At 41.8% G+C, this 22,841-nt stretch overlaps 1 protein-coding gene across 20 annotated transcripts in view; it reads left to right on the top strand.

Moving 5' to 3' along the window:
* The window catches only part of ATXN7 (ataxin 7), a 159,490-nt gene that overhangs the window by 65,737 nt on the left and 70,912 nt on the right, over positions 1–22,841 (top strand). For all 20 annotated transcript variants that reach the window (XM_044934007.2, XM_044934015.2, XM_044934012.2 and 17 more), the window contains one exon: positions 18,818–18,922. In XM_044934007.2, the coding sequence (XP_044789942.1) occupies positions 18,818–18,922 (105 nt within the window). The remainder of the gene's footprint in view (positions 1–18,817; positions 18,923–22,841) is intronic.

Raw genomic sequence — 22,841 nt, 5'->3', positions numbered from 1 at the left:
TTTGACTTTCTCATGTATGGTTTTGGGTAGGAAAGAAGGAGACTGCCTGTGGTAGGTTCTGGGTAAATATTTGTTGATATGTCAGATTTTACATGATGTCAGATTTCACATGATGAAAGAGATGAAGGTCTCTCTGGAATAGAGTGTCTATTTCTTCATTCACAATTCTGCTCAGCCCATAATTTGTGCCTTTGACTGGTGGGTCAGTTTTCTCTTCTGCCCCTTTCATTCCCAATTGATGGTTCATGCTGAAGTAGTGAAGAATGGAAACATCATCATTTTGTAGTGACCTTAATCTGATTTGTGCATGTTTTGCAACTCAAACCCATGTAAAGAAAGGCAACAGGCCCTATGATAAGAAATCACAGGAAGAGTGGAAATTTTCCCTCTTTAGCTCCCGTAATTATTTTTGCTGTTCAGTTGCACAGGCAGGCTGCCAGAGATAGGGGTACAAATTAATTAACCAACTGTTTGGAGAGATACGGCCATGTCATTACTGATAAGCGTAGATGTAAGTAAGGCAGTGTGTCGGCTGTTTTTCTAAAATGTGGGAGGACAGAAATATGTTACCTCAAATAAAATAGACCAGATGCTTAGTTGAGGGGTGGGAAACTATAGTTTCTGTGAGTTTCCATTTATGAGCACATATATTTCTTTCCCCTTGTTTTCTGAAGTGCTTCCTAATGTGCTGAATGCAAGGGAGAAAGTGTGGATTGTCATGTTAGTCTTTTAAAAATACAGTTGAATGTACTTTACCTCAGTTGAACATATTTGAATTCCACCCCCAGCCCACTAAAATTATTTCCGTTATAACTTTTATTCACCATAGTTTAGAGTAATTGGAGTTTGATAAGCCAGTGGTGAATTTTAAGTAGTAGTGTGTATAAAGTATGTATTTGTATGTGAACAACCCAGACAAGTGTCTTAAAGGAAACAGTTCTCGTGGTATAAGCAGTTCTGTAAGGACTGATTCTGTTTGTTTCTTATTTAGTCTTCCTCAGAGGTGACTCTACTAGGACCCCCAGTGAATAGCTGTTGGAGCAAGAACTGCAGCTCTGTGACCAGTGGCATGTTGTTGCCTGCTGGTTAGGGACTGTGCTCTGGAGTCAACTGGATTTAACCTTTAACCCCAGCCCCACCTCTTGCCAACTGTGTGATCTTGGGCCAGTTACTTAATCCTTCCACACAAATGTTTCCTCCTGTGTAGACTTGGGCTAATAATAGTACCTATACCACTGGGTTGTTGTGGGGATTATGCAATGTACAGCATGCAGAGCACTCGGCACACTGTCTGGTCTAGTGAGTTCTCCATAATCGTGTGACAAGATGGCTATTGTTATTTTGTATTTTGAACATTTGCCTGACCTTTTACTTTGGAAGCGCTCTAGAAACCAAACACACAAACAACTGGGGAGACATGGGTTTTGAACTCAAGGCATCACTCTGAACTGTGGCTGCGCGCAGGGTGTTATCTGCCAACCACATCTGTTTGCATATGGTTTTGGTAGGTGAGCTTTGAGTTCTTTGTTCAGGTATGTTGACCAGTTTCCTCTGGAAGGACAAGGAGTGAAACTATGAAGTCTGAAGAAGCAAAACTGAGATAAGAGAATGCATAAAACTTTCCTGTGAAAGTGTTGCCCATTAGGTCAGAAACGAGCTAACAGTCAAAACAAACTTGAAATACTTTAAAGTTTCCCAGTGGGAACAAACTGCGCCTCATCTGTTTTAAACAGAACAGACCGTTGTAACATTAACAGATATTAGGAGTAGAAGTAATTAACCAGCAGTCAACCCTTCCCTTTCCTCCCCTAGGGTTCCTTTACACATCTAACCCTGCCCAATTCTGACCAGAAAAAGCAGCTGTACAAGTGAATTTCGCGCATGAAAGAGAGGCCTAACAGAAAGGATTACAGAACAAAAAAACTATGATACTCTGACAAGTTGGTGTTGAGACCAACACCAATTCACACTGCAGGGACCTGGTCTGACCTATTCCCAGCTGTCTCCTAGGTCTGACCAAGTGCTGTCAAATAGGAAGCAGTTGAGTATTTATGGAATGAGCGGAGGCATGAATGAATCTGATTGATTTGTTTTCACAGGCATCAATGAAAACAGTAAAATGATGTGTGCAAGAGGGCAACAGAATCTTTTTAATCACAGGCAGGATTTATCTTTACTTTTATTGTAGCTGCTCTTTAAATAAAGCTGCCTTTGAGGAAGCTTTAATTTCTTTGCACATAAGCAATGAATAGTTTCAGACATTTGTGCATGATTCTTACCATTCTTGGAGCCATATTTTTAATTCCTCGGTGACGTTGAATTATTGACATTTAGTATACAAGCCTTGCCTTCCCCCCCACACATCATATAGAGGAAATAATGTTTTAGGAGTTGATTTATAAAGCGTTTCTCTAAAACTGGGGGAGAGTCTTTAACATGATGGCTTCCTTGTTATCTTCTTGGAAATCTCAGAGGCACCTGGATTTCAAATGTTGCCAGTGTATGTTCCTCATTCTCAAACCTGGCCCTCTTCCAGTCTCAGAATGGTCCCACCCATCCATCCTGTTCTACAAGACAGGAAGCTTGGCATCATTCACTGCACCACCCTTGTATCCAGGTCATTACCAAGTCATGTCAGCAGTTCCTTCTAAATATCTGTGAATCATTTCTGTGCCATCTTACCATGATCTCCAGGTCCAAGGTGCCCAGATCTCTTACCTGTACTATTGCAAATGCAAATGACTGGCCCTCTCACTTTTGAAGCCTGAACTTACCTTCTGTTCTGCAGTCTTGAGTAGGGTTGAAAATAATAAGTCTGATAATGTTATCCTCCATTCCAGAGAATATTTCCAGGACTTCCCAAAATCTTTTCTTCTATAAAAATAGTGGGAACACTGGCAAGAATTGACAAAATTAACTTTTTCAGAATTCTAAAAATTAAAGGCTTGCAGGATCTATTGAGCATTTATACAAAACAAAGAACTAAATCTCTGTAAATACAGGCAAACTCTGAGGTATTTTACCTAACTCTATTTTAATGCTGCCACACCCCATACCATGCTATTCTCCACGGTAACTTTGAAAACCTGTAAACCTCACAACTGTGGTAGCTGTGAAAACCAGTAGTTTAGAACCTATCAGACTGGAAAGAATGGGTTTGAAGCTTCGCTAAAGCTTTGTGCCCAGAAAATTGTCACTGTTTGAACTTTCTAGTGGGTCACTAAAAAGCTCCATTCTCACAATTTGTCTGTATCAGAGCTCATTCTGTACCCTATCCCTAGGGTATTTGTTTTTGTTTTTGTTTTTTTTTTAAGTAGCAATCGTTGTACATTGCAGTTGTCTAAGGCAGTGATATAAGTTGAGTCTGACCAAAAAACTAAATGAGATGTCAATTGAGGTTTTTGAAGGGCCCCAACATTTTCAAGATTCGTGAGAATCTGGAAAACCATGTGCATTAAATCAACTATGCTTCAATTTAAAAAAGAGAAGAAAACAGCATGCATGTATAGGGTTATCCGCATGTCCAGGAATGACCTGAGAAAACCTTAATCTCTCACCTCTGGCTGATTTTGAGTTTTTATACAAGCAGGAAATGAAGCCTAAGGTAGAGGTCTACATTATTGCTAGAGCGTTGAAGATGTCCCAACATATGCCCAGAGCCACTTGGCAAAGCCTGGGAGACTCACTGGTTCAAAATATTTAAGAACTCCCTGTGCAATACTTAGCTAACTAAGCTCACACGTAACAAAGAATACAGACTTTACACAATTAGACCAGGTAAATCACTAAACAAACCAAAAAGGAAGGTGGATCTTATTTGTGGAATGCCACATTATATTATCTATATTGTCTAGTTTTCAACCAAAAATTACAAGATAGCCCAAGAAATGGCAAAATACTGCCTATATGTTGGGGAGGGTTTTGGGGGAGCACAAAGTGGAGCCCTGTCTAAGCAGAGCATTAATAAAATTCTGTTGAAATTAAGTTGATTTTATTCAAAGTACATTATCTGAAGTTAAGATGTTAATTGTAATCCCCAGGAGAACTACTAAGATAATAACTTAGGTAGAAGATAGTAAAAGAGAAGAAGGGAAGTTAAAAAAAGTATATTCAGTTCAGTTCAGTCACTCAGTTGTGTCCAACTCTTTGCGACCCCATGAATCGCAGCACGCCAGGCCTCCCTGTCCATCACCAACTCCCGGAGTTCACTCAAACTCGCGTCCATCGAGTCGGTGATGCCATCCAGCCATGTAATCCTCGGTTGTCCCCTTCTCCTCCTGCCCCCAATCCCTCCCAGCATCAGAGTCTTTTCCAGTGAGTCAACTCTTCGCATGAGGTGGCCAAAGTACTGGAGTTTCAGCTTCAGCATCAGTCTTTCCAAAGAACACCCAGGACTGATCTCCTTTAGAATGGACTGGTTGGATCTCCTTGCAGTCCAAGGGACTCTCAAGAGTCTTTTCCATCACCACAGTTCAAAAGCATCAGTTCTTCGGCGCTCAGCCTTCTTCACAGTCCAACTCTCACATCCATACATGACTACTGGAAAAACCATAGCCTTGACTAGACGAACCTTTGTTGGCAAAGTAATGTCTCTGCTTTTGAATATGCTATCTAGGTTGGTTATAACTTTCCTTTCAAGGAGTAAGCGTCTTGTAATTTCATGGCTGCAGTCACCATCTGCCGTGATTTTGGAGCCCAGAAAAATAAAGTCTGACACTGTTTCCACTGTTTCCCTATCTATTTCCCATGAAGTGATGGGACCAGATGCCATGATCTTTGTTTTCTGAATGTTGAGCTTTAAGCCAACTTTTTCACTCTCCTCTTTGACTTTCATCAAGAGGCTTTTTAGTTCCTCTTCACTTTCTGCCATAAGGGTGGTGTCATCTGCATATCTGAGGTTATTGATATTTCTCCCTGCAATCTTGATTCCAGCTTGTGCTTCTTCCAGCCCAGCATTTATATTAGAATCTATCAATTCAAACAAAAGGATGTAGTGACAAATAGGGGAACAACAACAAAAAAAGACGTGTATTAAACAAATAGCAAAATCATAGACTTAAATCCTACCTTATCAGTAATTGCATTAAATGTGAATAGACTGAACAGTACTCAGCAGGCAGAAACTGTCAGATGGATTTAAAAAAATCATGATTCGGTGATACGCTATGAACAGGAAGCATAGTTCAGATTCAAAGTTGGAAATATACAAAGTAGAAAGTAAGTAGAAAATATACAAAGAAATAGTAGTCAAAGAGAGCTAGCCTCGCTCTACAAATATTAGACAAAATAGATGTTTATTAATAAAGTCATTAAAAATAGGATATCTTATAATCATGAATGAGTCAATTCATCTGAAAGAAATAGCAATTATAGAGATGCATGTGCCTAGCAGAGCTTTGAAATATATGAAGCAAAAAACTTACACTGTGAAAGGAAAAAATGGACAATTTAATAGTAATAATTGGAGATTTCAATAACTCACTTTAAAGCCTGGATACAACAGCTAGGCAGAAGAGCAATATGGATGTGAAAGGTTTGAAAAACATAAACCAGTTAGACACAACCAACATTCTTTTGGAAATAGTCCATTAGCATTCTTTTCAAGTGCAAATGGAATATTCTCAGGATCATATGTTAGGCCACAATAAAATAAACCTAAATAATTGTAAAAGAACTGAAATCGTACAGCATTCTCTAACCACAATGGAGAAAACCAGAAATTAAAAACCAAAGGAAATTTGGTAAATTCACAAGCATGTGAAAATTAAACACCACATTCTTAAATAAAGTGGGTCGAGGAAGAAATCACAAGAGAAATTGTACTTTGAAATTAATGAAAATGAAACACAGCCTACCAGAACTGACATACTGTGGTTGAAGCATTACTTAAGGGAAAATTTATAGCTGTATAAATTTTTTTTTCTATATTAAGAACCTTCCTTCCTAAGAAACTAGAAAAAGAATAAGCACAAAGCAAGCAGAGCAAAGAAGACAATGAATTATTATATGTGAACTAGACAATAGGAAAACAAAGGATAAAAAGCACTGAAACCAAAGGTTAGTATTTTGGCAAGATTAGAGTACTTTGATTATGATAAAATTGACAAACTTGTAGGTAGATCTCACCACATTACTCACATTATTAAAATCAGGAATTAAATATGTAATGTCACTACCCACCTGACACAGATACAGTTATAAAGGAATACTGTGAATGACTCTCTGCCAGCACATTGAATTTACTAGGTGAAACAGATAAATTCGTAGAAAATACGGTCAAACTATCAAAAATAACTCAAGAAGTATTAGAAAATTTGAATAGACCTAGTACATGAATTTGCATTAGTAAGTATAAGATTTCCCCACCCCCTACCCGCCTATGCACACAAGCTCAGGCCCAGATGGCTTCACTGGTGAATTTTGATAAAACCATTAGCACTCACTCTGCACACATTTTCCTATAGAAATGTTTGAAAAGAACTCTTCTCAATTCATTCTATAAGGCCAGTACCAAAACCAAAGACATCACAGTAACTGGAAACTACAGACGGATAAACTCAGTATACATTATACTTGGGAAGCCCAAGAATACTGGAGTAGGTAGCCTATTCCTTCTCCAGTGGATCTTCCCAACCCAGGAATTGAACCGGGGTCTCCTGCTTTGCAGGCAGATTCTTTACCAGCTGAGCTACCAGGGAAGCCCATACATTATACAGTGTACATTTATTATATTCTGTAATGTGCAAATACTAATTATAGTTAAGCAAAAATGTTCAATATGCCTTTAATAGATGGATGACTTGGAAAGAGTCTGGATAATATATGAATAATTTCTCCCGTTTGGTCACAGTTTTCAAGTTTCAGTCCAGATTAAATGATGTTTTGTTTTCTACACTTGTCAAACACGTATATAAGTCACTTGGGAATCTTGATAAAATGCGAATTCTGATTTTCTGGGTCTGGATTGGGTCCTGAAATTTTCTAATTCTAACCAGGTTCTCAATGATACAGAAACAGTTGTATTTTAAGTAGTGAGGTTTTATATTGAGGAGGAATATAGAGTTGAGTGTACCTTTCTTTTCATTGTGACCATTAGTATAGAAGATCTGAGGAGCGTCTTCCCTCTGACTTGAAGAATCTGAAACAAACTCAAGACAGTTATTAACGTTTTAGCTTTCTATTCTGCATAGAGTTCTGCATCTTCTGAGGCATGCTTTTTGAATCAAATCTTCTGAGGCATCTTCTGAGGCATGCTTTTGGTAAGATATTTAGAGACTTTACAAATATGAGATAATTATAACATCCCTTTTAAGGAAGTTATGAAAGATATAGATTTCATCATAGCCACATGGCTGTTGGATAACACTCAGCTATGCCATAAAGCAAATAATTTGCTTAACATGCCAGCTGAAGTCTAGCCATTTGATTTTGGTTTTCATGTGTTCATTGCAAATATATAGAAATAAAGTTGTTTTTTTATGTTGATCTTGTGCACAGATTGAATGTCTGAGTCCCGTTCCCCTTTCCACCCCGCCTCCACACACAAAATTCATGTGTTGAAATCTAACCCCCAGTGTGACGATTTTTGGAGGGATGAGGCCTTTGGGGAAGTAGTTAGGTCATGAGGGTAGAGCTCTCATGAATGACATTAGTGCTCTTGTAAAGGAGACTTCAGAGAGCTCCAGCGCCTCTTCCTCTGTGTGGAGGACACAGTGAACAGAGGACTCAGAACCAGAAAGCAGGCTTTCACCAGATACTCAATGCACTGGTGCCTTCATCTTAGATTTCCCAGCTCCCAGGACTGTTGAGAAATAAATGTTTGTTGTTTGTAAGCCACGCAGACTACGTTATTTTATTAAAGCAGCCCAAATAGACTAAGAAATTTTGTGTCCTCTGATGTTGCTAAACTGGTAAATTCTGGGAGGTTTTTTGGTAGACTTTTGTGGTTTTCTGCATAAGACCGTCAAGTCATCTGCATATGCAGAAAGTTATATTTCTCCCTTTTGAATCTGGATGACTTTTGTTTCCTTTTCTTGGCTGATTGCTCTGGCAAAAACTTCAGTGCTTTGTTGAGAGAGAGGGTATCCTTGCCTCGTTTCTGACCTTAGGAGGAAAGCACGCAGCCTTTCTCCTTTAAGTGTGATATTAGTTAGTTGTAGGGGTTTTTGTAAAGGTTCATTATCAAGTTAAGGAAACTTCCTCTATTCTTGGGTCTCTGAATTTTTTTTTTTTTAAATCATGCATATTTTTTCTGCATCAACTATTATGATAGTATGGTTTGTTTTTTTTATGTAGCCTGTTAATATCACAGGTTACATTGTTTGGTTATGGATTATTTGAAGTGTCTTATTTCTGTTTGTAAATTTTCTAGTATCTTTCTGTTACTGGCTTCTAATTCGATTCCATGTGGTCAGAGAACAAACTTTGTATGATTTCAATTTCTTTTAAATTTGTTGAGGTTGGTTTTCTGGGTTAGGCTATGGTCTATATAAAGCTAACCACTTGAAAACAGACAGCTAGGTCAGTAGGTAATAGCATTCCATAGTTAATGCTGTTTTTAGTTATGTGAAGAGTTGTGGGTTTGGGTTTTCTGCATAGAAGATATTTGGCAGATGTTGTGTTGCTATATTGACTGCCTTTTGAAGAAAAGAATTGTATTCTTAATTTAATCATGAGTTTATAACTGTAACCTTAACAGTAATAATAATGATGATATTGACACTACTCTTTATTAAGTCTTTACATACACTCTGCTTACTGTGTTGAGACAGATTTAGAACTAAGCATTATACATGGGTTATCTCCTTCAATCCAAAAATCTCCTGACATAGATATCATTGTTTTCACTGATTTTCAAATGCAGGAAGTGCATTCTAGAGGTAAGTACCTCTCTTGAGGTTATACCAACTAAGTGGGAAACTCTCTTACAGCCCATATTTTTTTATAGTCTACAAGCTTAGCTGAAGGATAGTCATGCAGTAAAGATTCCCTAAGGGTTTTGGAAGGTGCTTCTAGATTTAGGACACATTTCAGGTTTGGTTTCTGATTGAAAAGTTAGAATTTGTTGGCAACGTTTTGAGGAGCTAAAGGTACCCATGAGGCGACCTGTCATGTATGTCCCCTCTATAGCCCTGCCTGGCCTTCCCTAACCCAGATCCCCTAGGATTTTGATATTTGCTTCCTCTCTTCTTTGCCAGGTACTGTATCTCATTTGCAGTACAAGTAGTGACAAAAGTAGTACTTACAGCTTACCTATGGAAGGTCACTATGAGGTTGGCCACTTTTAGCCAGGGATTAATAACTATTAGAACTGTTTTCTTCTAGCTTTTTGGTCTTTTGGTCTTTGGTTGGTTGCTTTACATTTTGGCAGGTTGTCAATTGACCTTTGTGTGTGTGTGTGTGTGTGTGTCTGATTGGTTCTATCATTTAATGTCTTATGGTCAAAGGAAGGTGCAGATCCCCTCTCAGAACAGAGAATATGAATTTGGGAGAAGTTTGTATAGAAGGTAGAAATAAAATTCTGTTTTATTTTTGTGCAGTTAAGATGTTAAAGCTCATGTAACAGCAATTAAAAACTTTTTTATTATATCACTGACATTCCTTTTGATTATCCAGAATTGATAGTTACCATTTGAAATAAATTTGAAATTGAACATAATAAAAGCTCAATTATGTGCAGACCAGCCTTCCAAGTCAATCCATCAGGTTACTTAGAAGTGTTTCAGACACTAATGGAGCTGAGAATCCTAGTATCTAAGGAAACCCTTGCATAGCTGAGAATCAGACAGTTCAGAGGTAACATGAGAAGTCTGATGTGTGATAGGATGTCTTGTTGACTCTGATTGGACAAGGCGGGAGAGGGGGATGGCCCTGGGCAGTGCTGAGGATCTTGCGAGGTGGTGGAGAGCACATACTTGAAAGTAACCTACCTTCAGCTCTCAGCTCCTCCATATACTGGCTCTGTGACTTAAGGCGGATAATCTTGTTCCTCACTTGCTTCATCTGTAAAGTGCAGATAGTGACCCTGTAAGGTGGGTGGTATTGTGAAGAGGAAGCGAGCTAATAATACTCAGCACTGTATCTGGAACATAGGAAGTGCTTGGTAATTAGACTCTTGTTATTTTTGTTGTACGTACTGCTTCTCAGGTGTCGTTGCTGTTGTGATTTTTTGTTCACTGATGTGTACCCAGAACCGTGAATCACGTCTAAGCATAGTAGACATTCAATACATGAATGAATGATGTATGTAGAGTATTTGCCATGATACCTAACATCCAGTGAGTACTTAATACAATGAGTGTACAAAAGATGGTAGCCGTAGACCAGCAAAGTTTAGAAACTGTGGCCAGTGTAACCCACTGACAGTAAAAATGGAAATATGCATAATCATAAGAGGTAAGATGGTAAAGAATCCACCTGCAATGCAGGAGACCCTGGTTTGATTCCTGGGTTAGGAAGATTCCCTGGAGAAGGGATAGGCTACCCACTCCAATATCCTTGCTTGGAGAATCCCCACGGACAGAGGAGCCTGGCAGGCTACAGTTCATAGGGTCACAAAGAGTCAGACACGACTGAGCAACTAAGCACATGGCACAGCACGTGCTGTGCGCCAGCCATGGTTCTCAGAGCCTTGTATATGCTAACTCACTTCATCCTCGCAGCTGCCCATTAAGGTAGCTACTACTGTCATCCCCATTTTACAAACAAGGGTCCTGAAGCCGAGGACTGGGAGTTTGAACTCAGGAAGTTCGATCCAAAGGCTTTTCTGAAATTCTTTTGTTGAGAACCTAGTGTGTGCCAGGCATTGTGACATGCAGACACAGCCACTGCCTCTGGGGGTTTATATCTTAGGGTTATAGCCAAAACACAAATTATAAATCACTACTGAGTGAAGAGAGAGAAATGTCTGAAGAAATAGGGTCCTGCTTTAAATTGGGTGGTCAGGGAATGTCTCTTAATGGAATATAAGCCAGCCAGGCAAAGCATTCTGTACAGAGGGAACAGAATTAGCCAAGGCCATGAGGTGGGAAAGTGCTTGGCCTTTGGGTATAACTGTCGAGGAGGTAGAATTCTGGTGTGGATGAGGAGTGAACTGTGTCTTATGGTTGCAGAGATCAGGCTGGGCCTTCTACGTATTGATTTTCCTTCTGACTACATTGGAGTAGTTTACATAGTAAACTATTAAAGGGTTTAGTCTGAGTAGGTGATATTTGTGATTTAAAAGCATCGCTGCTTACTGTATGTGTATGGGTGGGGAGTTGGAATAGGCAGAGGGGAGAACAGCCACTATTTAGATCAAAGATCAGAAGACAGTTCTTGGAAGATGATAAAAAATGGCTTATGTTTACAAAGTACTTTGCGTTGTTCCAAGCATCTTACATCTGTTCATTAGTTCTTCCTACAACCTGTGAGATAGGTGCTCTTTCTTTTCCCATTTTTAGATGCGGAAATGGAGGTAAAGGCTGCCATGCGACAAGGCTGGAATTTGAATGCAGTCAGTGTGGTTCTAACAGCTGTGCCTTTAACTGCCAGGCTCTGTTCCCTTAGCAGGCTGAGTTTTCCCATCTGTGTCTCCCACCATCCTTGCAGCCACAGTAGCTGCAGTGAGCAGGGAACAGACTGCAGCCCAGCTTTGGTTTCTTCCACTCTCCTTTACCTCTTGGATGGCCTGGTCTCCCTCCCCGGCTCTTCGTAGAGTTCTCCAGAGCATGTCTTCTGTCTCCTCTCTCCCATCTTCATCACTGCTTCCTGTCTTGCTCTGATTTTTACATCAGCCCTTGGGGATCGCCCTCCTACAGGCTTACCTCAGTAGATCCACACTCATGCCAGAGTGACCTTTTCTATCATGTGGCTTCCCTCCTTAAAACTGTGCCTTCTTCCATGCTTGCAGGGTAGAGCTTAAGCTCCAAGACTTGGACTTGGATCTTCTTCGTGGGATGCACCCACAAGTCTCTTCCACCTCTCCCCTGCCTCTCATTGCTTATAAGGTGGAGCAGCAGGGGCTGAGACCCCTGGAGAGTTAAGCTCACATTGTAAAATAGTTGCCATTTGGTGTGTATATCAGTCTCCTTAGAGTTTCATCAGTGAGCACTGGGGCTCTTGCAGCAGAACGTTTAGTGTGTGTGATGTTGTGAGTTTTTGTTTATTTTGCTGAGTGTTCACTATGTGTTCAGCACGGAATGCTCTCCATGGATTAGTTCATTTCATCCTCACCATAACACTGTGAAATGTAGGTCCTGTTAACTCTGTTTTACAGATGAGGAAAGTGAAGTTCAGAGAGGTTAATAATTTAATGGTGTTCACATAGCTACTAAGAGAAAGAATAGGGGTTTGATCTCAGTTGTCTGACTCCAGAACTGCTTGGAGTTACTGCGCTGCACACGCTAGCAAAAGAGAATTTGCCAGTGTGCATATTTGAGAATCAGACCCTGAAACACAAAATTCTACCAGAAAGTAGCCCTAGAAATAGGATCATGTATTCACGGGAAGCTTTCTCACCCTTGAACTTTTGTCTTACTGAGTGGACACCCCGTTTTAGTGGGTGACTGTGTGACATTATGTGACATAAAGGGGCAGTTATATCCTGGACTCGGTGGCACCACAGAGACTCCATCTAATACTTAGTTTCTGTCCACCCAGTAATGTTAGTGCGTGCATTAGTTGTTTGGAATTCATGGCTCAGATGTTAAAGAATCTGCCTGCAATGTAGGAGACCCGCATTTAGTCCCTGCGTTGGGAAGATCCCCTGGAGAAGGGAATGGCTACCCACTCCAGTATTCTTGCCTGGAAAATTCCATGGATGGAGGAGCCTGGTGGACTGCAGTCCGTGGGGTTACAAAGAGTTGGGCACGACTAAGTGACCAACACCCTCACCGCTCATCCTTCAGGTTAGGCATTGTTAAGCACTGTCACTGGAGCAGAAAACAAGACAAATGCGGAGCTTAGTCTAGTGGGAGGAGGTTAAGGCTCCCACAGTTAGATGAATAGTTACAAACGGGGCTCGGTGCTGTGTGGCAAGGCAGAGGCAGGGCTGTGAGAGCAGACAGGGGCCTGACCAGCCAAGTCTCCACAGATGTGACATTGAGGCTGAGACCAAATGAAGTGAAGCAACCAGCCAGGTGAGGATCTGGAGGAAGGGGGTCTAAGCAGAGGGAACAGCAGGCACCATGCTGCTGTGACAGGAGACAGCGTGGTGTGCATCAGGGACAGAACAAAGGCCATGTGCAGGGCGCCAGCCTTGTCAGGGACCTTAGTTTTTATCCAAAGAACAACTGGAAGCTGTGGGAAATTTCCAGATGCCAGACATTGCTTCACCATCACACAGCGAGAGCGCACTTCTCAGAATCTGCTAAGCAAGGCAAGGGGTCTACTGTCACACAGAGCTACACAGTCATCCACGTACACGTTATCTTCAAAGTCCTCCATCAGTGAGTGACAGACCGTGAGGGGTGTGAGTGTGAGCATAGCTCTTGTTGAATAGTGGGGATTCCAGAAAGAAGAGAGGAAAGCTTTCTTTGCTGCAGGCACAGTTGGTCCACATTGGAGGACTGCAGAGAACAAGAAGGTTCTGAGAAGACCTGCGCAGCCTCGAGTCTAGAGCAGGCTGACTCCGCCTGGAGAGCTGTGAGGACTCAGGGTGCGAGGCCCGTGCTTATAGAGAAGTAGGTCAGGGGTCCAGTCCCACTTGGCCACTTGGGAGGCAGCAGAGGCGTTCAAGGAGAGGAGTAACTTTATTACTCTGCAGGTCGGTGACTTTGGTGGCAGAGTGGAGGAGGCTAAAGAGGGTAGAAACTCAGGAACTCCGTCTGGAGCTCTGTACTGGTGTGCAGAGGTCGCAGGGCTCTGGCCTTGGGCACCGACAGTGGGCGCACAGGGAGGAGGCAGCTTCTGGCTGTTTCCGGGAGTACACTGGGAACTGGCTGGGCTTTGGGGCCCAGCAGACCCGGGTTCAGATCTTGACTCTGCCACTTACTGGCTTGTGAAATCTCACTGTCTGGGTGCCTTAGTTGGCTGAGCAGTACGGTGAGGATGCATGACTCCTACCTCCCAGGCTGTTGGGGGACATGAGTGAGCACTTCCTGGGGTCTTCTAAAGCCTTTCTACCCTGGGAGGCACCTGGTGTGATAGGTAATATGATCATCACTGTTTGACATATGAAGAGACTGAAGTTCAGAGAGGTTAGGGAACTTTCCCAAGATCACATTGGATGCAGAGTGCTGGGGAGTGGCCCACACTGTTAGCCACTCTGCTTACAAGGCCTGTGACTGAGCGTGGTTGGGGAGGGACTGGAGATAGCCCTGTAAAGAGATGACAGCTGGGCTGAGCCCTGATGTGTGAGAATGCACCAGACATCTTGTGAAGAGCAAGGGCAGCGCCTGGCAGAGAAAAAGCTTTAGAAGGAGAGAATGGAGGTCGGTGTGCCTGGAGCAGAGAGGGCCAGGGGCTGAGGGGACAGGGGGTGGAGAGCGGGGAGGATAAACCTCTGGCCATGCCTTGAGGGTTATGGTAAAGGCTGGGATTTTATTCCGTAGGAGTGGAAGTTTCTTGGGAAATTTTAACAGTAGTCACATGATCTGTTGGAGAGTTTCAGACTTACTCAGTTACCCATGTGGAAGGGATTGTCAGCCATGTGGGAGATGTCTTCCACGGTGCTCAGGAAAGGTGCTGGGGACAGCCTTTACAGTGGGTCCTAAACAAGGGAGAGAAGTGGCCAGCGGCAGTAGAGTAACCGGACCTGCTGGTGATATGAGGGAAAGAGGAGTCAGGGGCAATGTCCGGGGTGTAGCTTCCGAAGATGAGAAGGGTCATTGACACAAAAGGGGGATGATCTTGGGGTGGGGGGTGGGAGACAAGCAGGGTGGGAAGTACTGCTCTCTTGGACGTGCTCATTTGATCGGAGATGTATGAAAGGCATCCAGATGGCGGTGTCTGGGAGGCAGCTGGATCTATGTGAGTCTAGACAGAGCTCAGGAGCTGTCTGGGCTAGAGACAGAAATGTGGGTGTTGTTGGCATGTGGAAGTTCGGGTGCGTGGGAGAGGGGAGGCGCACAGGGGACTGCAAAGGTGCAGTGTTTGGCTGCAGTGTCCATTTGGTTGTTGAGCGCAGTCCTCCAGCGAGGGTGGCAGCACGGAAGTAACTGGTCAGGACTGGCTTTGGTCAGAGGGCCTTCATTCTGCACAGGACTAGGGAGGCTCTGCTCATGCGTCCATGGGACTGGACCCAGTCCTTCCTGCTTTGCTGGCCTGGGGTCTCCAAGGGTTGATACATGATAGCCTAGATGTGGGTGCCGGGCCACTCACTAATTGGAAGGTTGGGATGACCTGAATCCCGAGAAAAATTTCAGGCCTACACACAATAAAATCCATTCTTGCAAATTAGGTCAGAGTCCATGGGATCAAGTACGGTTTTAAAACTTTTTATTGTATTTCATATAATGATTTAACTTGTGTATTTAAAGACTGTTTTGTAAACTTTTTTTTTTTTAACTCAATAGGAACTCATTTTAACTTGATAGGAACTCTTTCTTTTCTGTCATAAATGAAGCTTTTTTTTTTTTTCCTTCTTGCATTTGGGCAAGTTCCATATGTTAACTTATAGATGGCTGATTGTGAACTTACACTTTAAAAGTATTCGGAAACTGTCTCTCACAAAAATTATTTCATTTTCTCTGTTACCACAACATTCCACACGCTGTTCCTGTTGCTAAGGCCTCTGGAATGTCTCAGTGCAGAAAAAGGATATAGAACTCCTTTTTTTCCCCCTGAAGAAGACATTTAAATTATTTTGTATCTCCTAGTTTACATCTAAATATGGATATCTGGAAGAATTTAGAAAGCTAAAATTCAAGTTGCTTTAGGTTCAAAAGTCAAGTTGCTTTGGGTTCTTCTCACAGGAACTTGGTTTCATAGGGTAGCATGAAGTGTACTTCAGTGTACCATCATTTCCACGGGGATTGTGTGAGTGCACATGCGTACACATGCTGGCTTTTTAGGGAGATGTGACGTGCTACTAAGAGCTGAAGAACTGATTTCAGAGAAGGTGCAAACCTACGTTTGAGTCCTGGTTGTACTTTCTTGCTGGGTGACACTACACGCGTTCTTGTCTCCATCAGTAAAATTAGGCTCCTATTGTAGGACACACCTTATAAAAAGTGCTTAAAGGTTCAGAACTTGCCACATAGTAGTCTCTCAGTAAATGCCATATGATTATCATCATCATTGTCATCATCAGTTGCAAAAAATTGTAAGTTATTGAAGAAATTGAACTTTTTGCAGAAGTATAGATTCCTGGTGCTCACAGGGTGACCCCTTACTCACTTAGTTTTATTAGTGTTTCCGAGTCTCACAAAAGGATGAAAGGAATCAGAACAGAAAAAGAACAGTTTTCTGCATAAGCCTCATTGTGGCCAGTCACATTCTTATTATTTGAAAGGATTGATACAGTCTTTGTTTTTTTTTTTTGTTTTTTTTACAATTGCCTTATTTATAAAGGAGTGGGGGCTAATTCCCAGCAGTATCTGCTTCTCTAGCAAAGTGACATTATCGTATACACATAGCTTGACATAGAGTGCTATGAGGCACCATGCAAAACAGGCACATCACAGAGACCCAAGTCTAAACTGAATTCAATCTCAACTGAAATCACTTACTTTATTTCTTTTAATTGGAGGATAATTGCTTTACATTGCTGTATTGGTTTCTGCCATGCAACAGTGCAAATCAGCCATAATTTTTTATATATATATATCTCCCCTGCCTCTAGAGCCTCCCTTCCACCCCCCCACCCCCACCATCTCATCCCTCTGGGTCATCACAGAGCGCCAGGGTGGGCGAGATCACTTAATTTAATGCTTTAGCTACTGTTTAATTAATAAAACTAATTAAGTTGATTTCATTAATGAAACTATTGATTTTATATTTATAGACATTTCATATTTTTTAGTGTAAGTTATGAATGTTATGCCATTTCTGTAATTCAGCTTTTCCATCTTAATTGTCCTGTATCAGAGTCATTTAAGCTAGGGGTATATGGAACCTAAGGTAAACTACTAGTCTAATTTTTTTTTTTTTTTAATGAAATGTCATGTCAAATGTAGCCATGGAAAGTAGCTTATTACATGTGGATCACTGCATGGATGTAACCTTTCCCCTCTCCCACGTGCACTATTTTTAACTCAATGTGGGCTTGCTTTCGAGGAAAATAGCACACTGGCTCTTGTCATGAACTTGTTAAGCTTAGTCACAGAAATCAGCAATCTGTTAGAACCTTCTTATGTTCTTCTCTCAGTTTATATGGTCAGAGGTGTTCAGCTCTGACAATCAACTTACTGGAGTTGGCATCTGGAAAGAATTTCTAGAAATCGTATTCCTCTGGTCTTAAAGGGACCAAATTCAAGCCACTGTTATGAGTCAGAATGAAATCTCAGGTATTTGACTTAGACAAAGTATTCACCTTTCTATGAATCAGTTTCCTCCTCTCCACAGCAGGGTTATAATGGTATCTGCCTTAGTAATTGCAAGGGTAAAATGAGATCATAGCGCGAAGAACAAGTTTGGTGCTGCTCCTGCCTCCCAGAATCGTGTCCCTCCCTGGTATGTTTCAGATTCAAAGGCTATCTGTGTAGTTCAGTGCAAATAGAAACTGTCTAAGAAAATCTGAGCTATAGCCAGGTGAAGATATTAGATCAGGAATTTGATATTTTAGAGATTATCATCACTTTACATCACCTCAGGGCATTTTCTGTTTCCTTTAAAACCACCCAGTTCACCCAGGGTGGAAAAGGGTGAAATTAAATCTTACAGGAAAGAAAGCAGATGCTAATCAGCTTTTTAGATTTTTTCCCTCCCTTTAAACTTGGTATTTGGTCTACTAAAAAATTTGCCCAATTGAAATATGCTAATTATCCATTCATTGCAGATATTCTAAGTAGTGCATCTAGTATAAAATACCAATTCTGAAATATTTAAAAGAGTTAAGATTCTGGATTTGAAATGTTCGCTCTGTTCCCTTGGGTGTTGCAATTTTTATTAATTGTCCGCAGTTAGGATTTTTTGGTTAACCGTGTGTTATCAAGTATCAATTAGTGTACTTTCAATTTACATATATATGCAGGTAGACTAGTTTTATGTTTAAGTTCTCACTATAAAAAAATCCAACTTGTATTTTGCCCTGTTCCAGTAATTGAACTGAGATTGATGTATGCAGTGTTATGCTTGTACTGAAGTTCTTTCTCTCCAGTGGCATCAGTATGTAAACAAAAGGACTGGAGGTTAGTTGTGACCAGAAAAAAAAAGTATGAAAATAGTTTTCTTTGTATTACATATTGACAAAACCAGCAATTTTCCTCTAAGGGAAACCTCTGCTTCCTTTATTAACTGTTCCATAGAACTCGGAGACTTGATGGCTGGAATAGAATGCATAGTTAAATAAAACCATTAGATGGTACTGCTTTGTGAATTCCTAGACATTTTCTGTGGTTACAGAGTCTTCCTCATAACCCTTATTAGACTTCTCCTGAAGTTGCTTTATTGTGTGAGGGGATTCATGGATTGTATTTTAATACACTGGTCTGTTTTACCTCACACTAATGATTTCTTGTGCATTTTATTTTAACCCTTTATAATGGTGTTTCTGTAAGCCTGATTTGATTTCTCTCTTCATAGTCATGGTGCATCACATCAGTTACTTTTAAACTGGAGTAACTTTTATCCTGTGCACTTTATCATAAGGCAGCTTTTTTAGGAATATCACCACCCCAGATGGTTTCCTATTAATGAGAACCACGTGAGTGAGTGACGCTCTCTGTCTTTATTGCAGACATGCCAATATTTGGTCTCTGTCCAGCCCACGATGATTTCTACTTGGTGGTGTGTAACGACTGTAATCAGGTTGTCAAACCACAGGCATTTCAATCACATTACGGTAAGTGCTTAACCATTTAAAAATCATTATTAGAGGGTAAAAAGGTAGAGCAGGATTAAGCTGTGACAGCATGGGTGGGGTATATTACTCCTCCCCTCTGTCAGGAAGTAGGTTTTTAATTCATTGATTGGGTTAATGCCTATCAGATGTTAGGTGTTTTCTGAATTTTCTTGAAAGGAATGTGCATTTTTCTGATTTTTATTAAAATTAGGGGAAAAACGTATTTCATAAAATCTTTATTGAAATACTGCATCAGTGAAGTAAAATATTTGTTTTCTTCTAGATCCCATGGTTGTGAATTTAGTGGGTGGTAAAATTATATATAGATACAAAGTATAGAGGCATGGCTGTTTTTAAAAGAAATGTGATTTTGAAATGTCCAAGTTCAGTAGTTCTAAATCTATCTAATGTTCTAATTTGTGAATATGGTGGAACTATGCTGTCTTCCCCCATCAAAATGTGCATGTACTTAAAATGAGGCATTGTGACTTCAGGGGTTTCATGAACCTCTGAGCCTTCCCTGGGCTGTGAGACTCCAGGCCTGTTGTTAACTGGGTGTCAATCATGGGAGACTCCAAATAAGGTTGTTTTGCATTGTCATAGTGGTAAAAAAAAAAAAAGTTCTGATCATAAAGTTTAATTTTATACCCAGTTAGAGTCAGTAGCAACTCAGAAGTATTTGAGTGCTCACCTTGTTTCAGGCATGGGGATGTGGTTATCATTTCTACCTCCACAGGGTTCAAAATCTCTCTGGAGAGAAAAGCAAAACTGGACATATATATTTTTTTTTTTTTAAACTGCAAGTTGTTTCATTGTTGTCCTCACAGCTACAAACACAGACTTGAGACAGAGAATAGCAACAGGGTCTTTCTGTAATAGAGCATTCAAACAGGGCCTCTAAGGCGGTGATCCTGGTGACCCGAGCCCTAAGTGATGAGAGGGGGTCACCCATGCAGGGATCTGGAATGAAAGTGTGCGACAGAGGGGAGCGCCAGCGCGCAGACCTGCAGAAGGCTCGCAAAGTTAGTGAGGGAGGTAGAGTCAGCCTTCTGGGTGGGGCCCTTGTTCCTGTACAGGCTTGTAGGCAAGGAGGAAGCTGCCTGGGGGCACTGGAAGGCTTCTGTAAGGGAGGAACCCAGGACCATCTCTCTCGCTAGGGCATTCTGTGGGAAGAGGGTGGAAGCAGGAGAGAGTTTAGAGGTGAAGATGACCCCAAAGTAAGGCTATGGGAGCAGCAGGGCCGGAGGCACAGTCCAGCTTGGAACCTGCAGGGCTTTCTGTTGGGCTGGGCTGCCGTTGTTTGAAGTCACACCTTCACGATCACAAATCCCACCATTTTCCCCCAAGGAATCTTTTCTGTAATCATAAAAAGGTCCTTTGAGTTTTCTCTTCTGGATGAGGCCCCTGAGTAGGCACCAGAGTGAGTACCAAGCTGAATAAGATATGGTCTCCCTGCTTAAGACTCCAAGTGGCTGGTATTGGAAAAGAGAGTTAGCCAGTTGCCGAGTGCTTTGGAGTTATGGGTTTTGAAGCCAGACCAGACTGGATTTACATCTAAACTTGCAAGAACCATAGGTTAGTTGTTCGCCTTGAGCAAGTTGTCCAACCTGAGCTTCTTGTTTATAATGTGGGGACAGTGATAGCAACCTCATTGGTTCCCAGAGAGGATGAAGTGCAGCAGTGTGCTGTAGCCCCTTGTGCATACCTGACACTTGACAGGTCTGCGAGAGAGGAGAGGTGCTGCTGTGGGTACAGAAAGATGTGTGTTGAAACGCACACAGCAGTTTAAAACCTTAAGAAGAAGGAGTGCAGATTGCTTCTTGCGCTATAACTCAGGGTAGGCTTCTTAAAGGAAATAGCCTTCTTCACATCAGGCTATTCCGAAGAGTAGGATGGATTGTTTTTCCCATGTGCAACTTGTCCCCGTCAGTTTTTAGGTGTGGAATACATGTCCATTGTGGAAAATGCAGAAAATATTTAAAAAATCACCTATGATCCTCTAAAATAGGGTGTGTTTTGATGGGGATGGACAGGACCGTCACAGTAGCACAGTTTGTGCACTGCACAGCCATATTTGGTGGCGCCAGGTTGGCCACAGGGCTGATGGGAGCAAACGCGGAGGCAGGAAATTCCAGGCTGTCTGGAATGTATTCCACAGAGTCTCCATTGGCCGGAGCTGATGTACCCCGTGGGGAAGAGCTGTGTGCCAGGGCAAGGCTGGGGCTGCTCAGAGAGATTCAGTGCCATCAGACACCCCGGGCTTGCTATGTCAGTGGGAACCTGTTGCAGGGTTTTTAACACCTGAGTGATTTGGCTTAGTGATGCAGTGTGAAAACAGCTACTGTTTGCATCAAGCCCACTTAGAGGTGTTCCTTCTTCCAGGCCTTCCCTAGTCAGGAGGAGGCCCTCTTAGTCCCCTCTTCCAGAAGTACTTCACTCAGTTACAGCACGTTTCTTGGAGATGATTTTCTTTATCTTCCTCTGTCTCTCATAGAAGGAATGTCTGTATATTGGGATTGAGGTAGGGGAGGGGAGAGTGTCTTGAAATCATATTTCTTCTCTTTTTCTCTATCCGTCTGCAGCATACATAGCATCTCCTAGTAAGATACATGTTCAGTGACAAAGGAATTGTGCTGACTTCCAAAGTAGAAGAAGGGGTGGTGTGAACGCAAGACTCAGTACATATTCCAGTGCCTTCTGAAGGCAGGCAGGAAGTGCAGCTGACACAGGCCACTGGGTGGGGGCTTTGGTCCCTCTAGTGGCAAGGGAGCTATTCAAGCTATAAGAGGCAAGAGGGTCTCTGGTGGAAAGAAGAGGGCCAGGTGCTGACAGAGGGATTCAGTTGGGAAATGTAGAAGGAGGTTCCTCTTTGGGGGCAGCAGCCAAGGGAAGTCTGATGGAATAAACAAGAGGTTTGGAGATGGCTAGGTGTATGGGCCTGGGGGAAACTTCATCAAGTGGAGGAAGGCACCATGTGATGTCCCTGGCCTAGTTCGGGAGTGATAGCTCACTCATCTGGAAAAAGAGCGGTGGTCAGGAAGCCAGGACCAAGAACCATTCCCAGTGTTGCCACTGTGTCTTCTGTCTTTGGGGTGAGGGGTTTTAGCAGGAAGAAGTATTTGCAACCCATTTTCCTTGGCTATAATTCCAGAAGGCCTATTGCTACATGTTTATTTTCCAGAGTTAAAAGCAAAACCTGTTTTTGAAATTTAAGAAATTTCTAAGTAGCCATTGCAAGCTGTTTATCACTGTATTGGGAAGAACTGGCACCTGCCAAAAGAGAGATTCTACTGTCTTATCTTCTGGTGAACTAGGTGAAGATGTGTGGGCAGTCTTCTGTGAATTCATGTCTTACTGATACTCATCTGTGACTTTTATGAACAAATGAGCAGTTGCTATAAAATTTAGCAGCCAGTTCCTTTAAAACCGCTGTTGCCTGGCAGTGACAGGGAGGAAGCTACAGTAGCAGCACAGCTTATCACTCAGTTCATGCTGATAATGTTATTCTGAATTTGTGAGCAGGTTGTTACCCAAAATAGTGAGAGACCTGCAGACATAACCTCACTTCTTGCATTTTGATTTATTGTTCTTCACAGAGAGTGTGTCTTTTACAGACTGAAAGTTGGGAGCAACTCTGTGTCAAGCAAACTCCTTGACTCCATTTTTCCAACCGCATCTACTGGCTTCATGTCTCTGTCACATTTTGTGAATTCTTGAAACATTTCAGACTTTTTCATTGTTACTGTGTTATTGTGATTTTTGATCAGTGATTTTTGTTGCTGCTTCAACTTGCTAAAGTCTCAGATGATGGTTAGCGTTTTTAGAAACAAAGTGGAAATCGCTCAGTGGTGTCCGACTCTTTGTGACCCTGTGGACTATACATTCCATGGAATTCTCCAGGCCCGAATACTGGAGTACG

The sequence above is a fragment of the Bubalus bubalis genome, chromosome 21 (genome assembly GCF_019923935.1).
Source record: "Bubalus bubalis isolate 160015118507 breed Murrah chromosome 21, NDDB_SH_1, whole genome shotgun sequence".
Classification (NCBI taxonomy): domain Eukaryota; kingdom Metazoa; phylum Chordata; class Mammalia; order Artiodactyla; family Bovidae; genus Bubalus; species Bubalus bubalis.
This window is presented reverse-complemented; position numbering and strand designations above follow the sequence as displayed.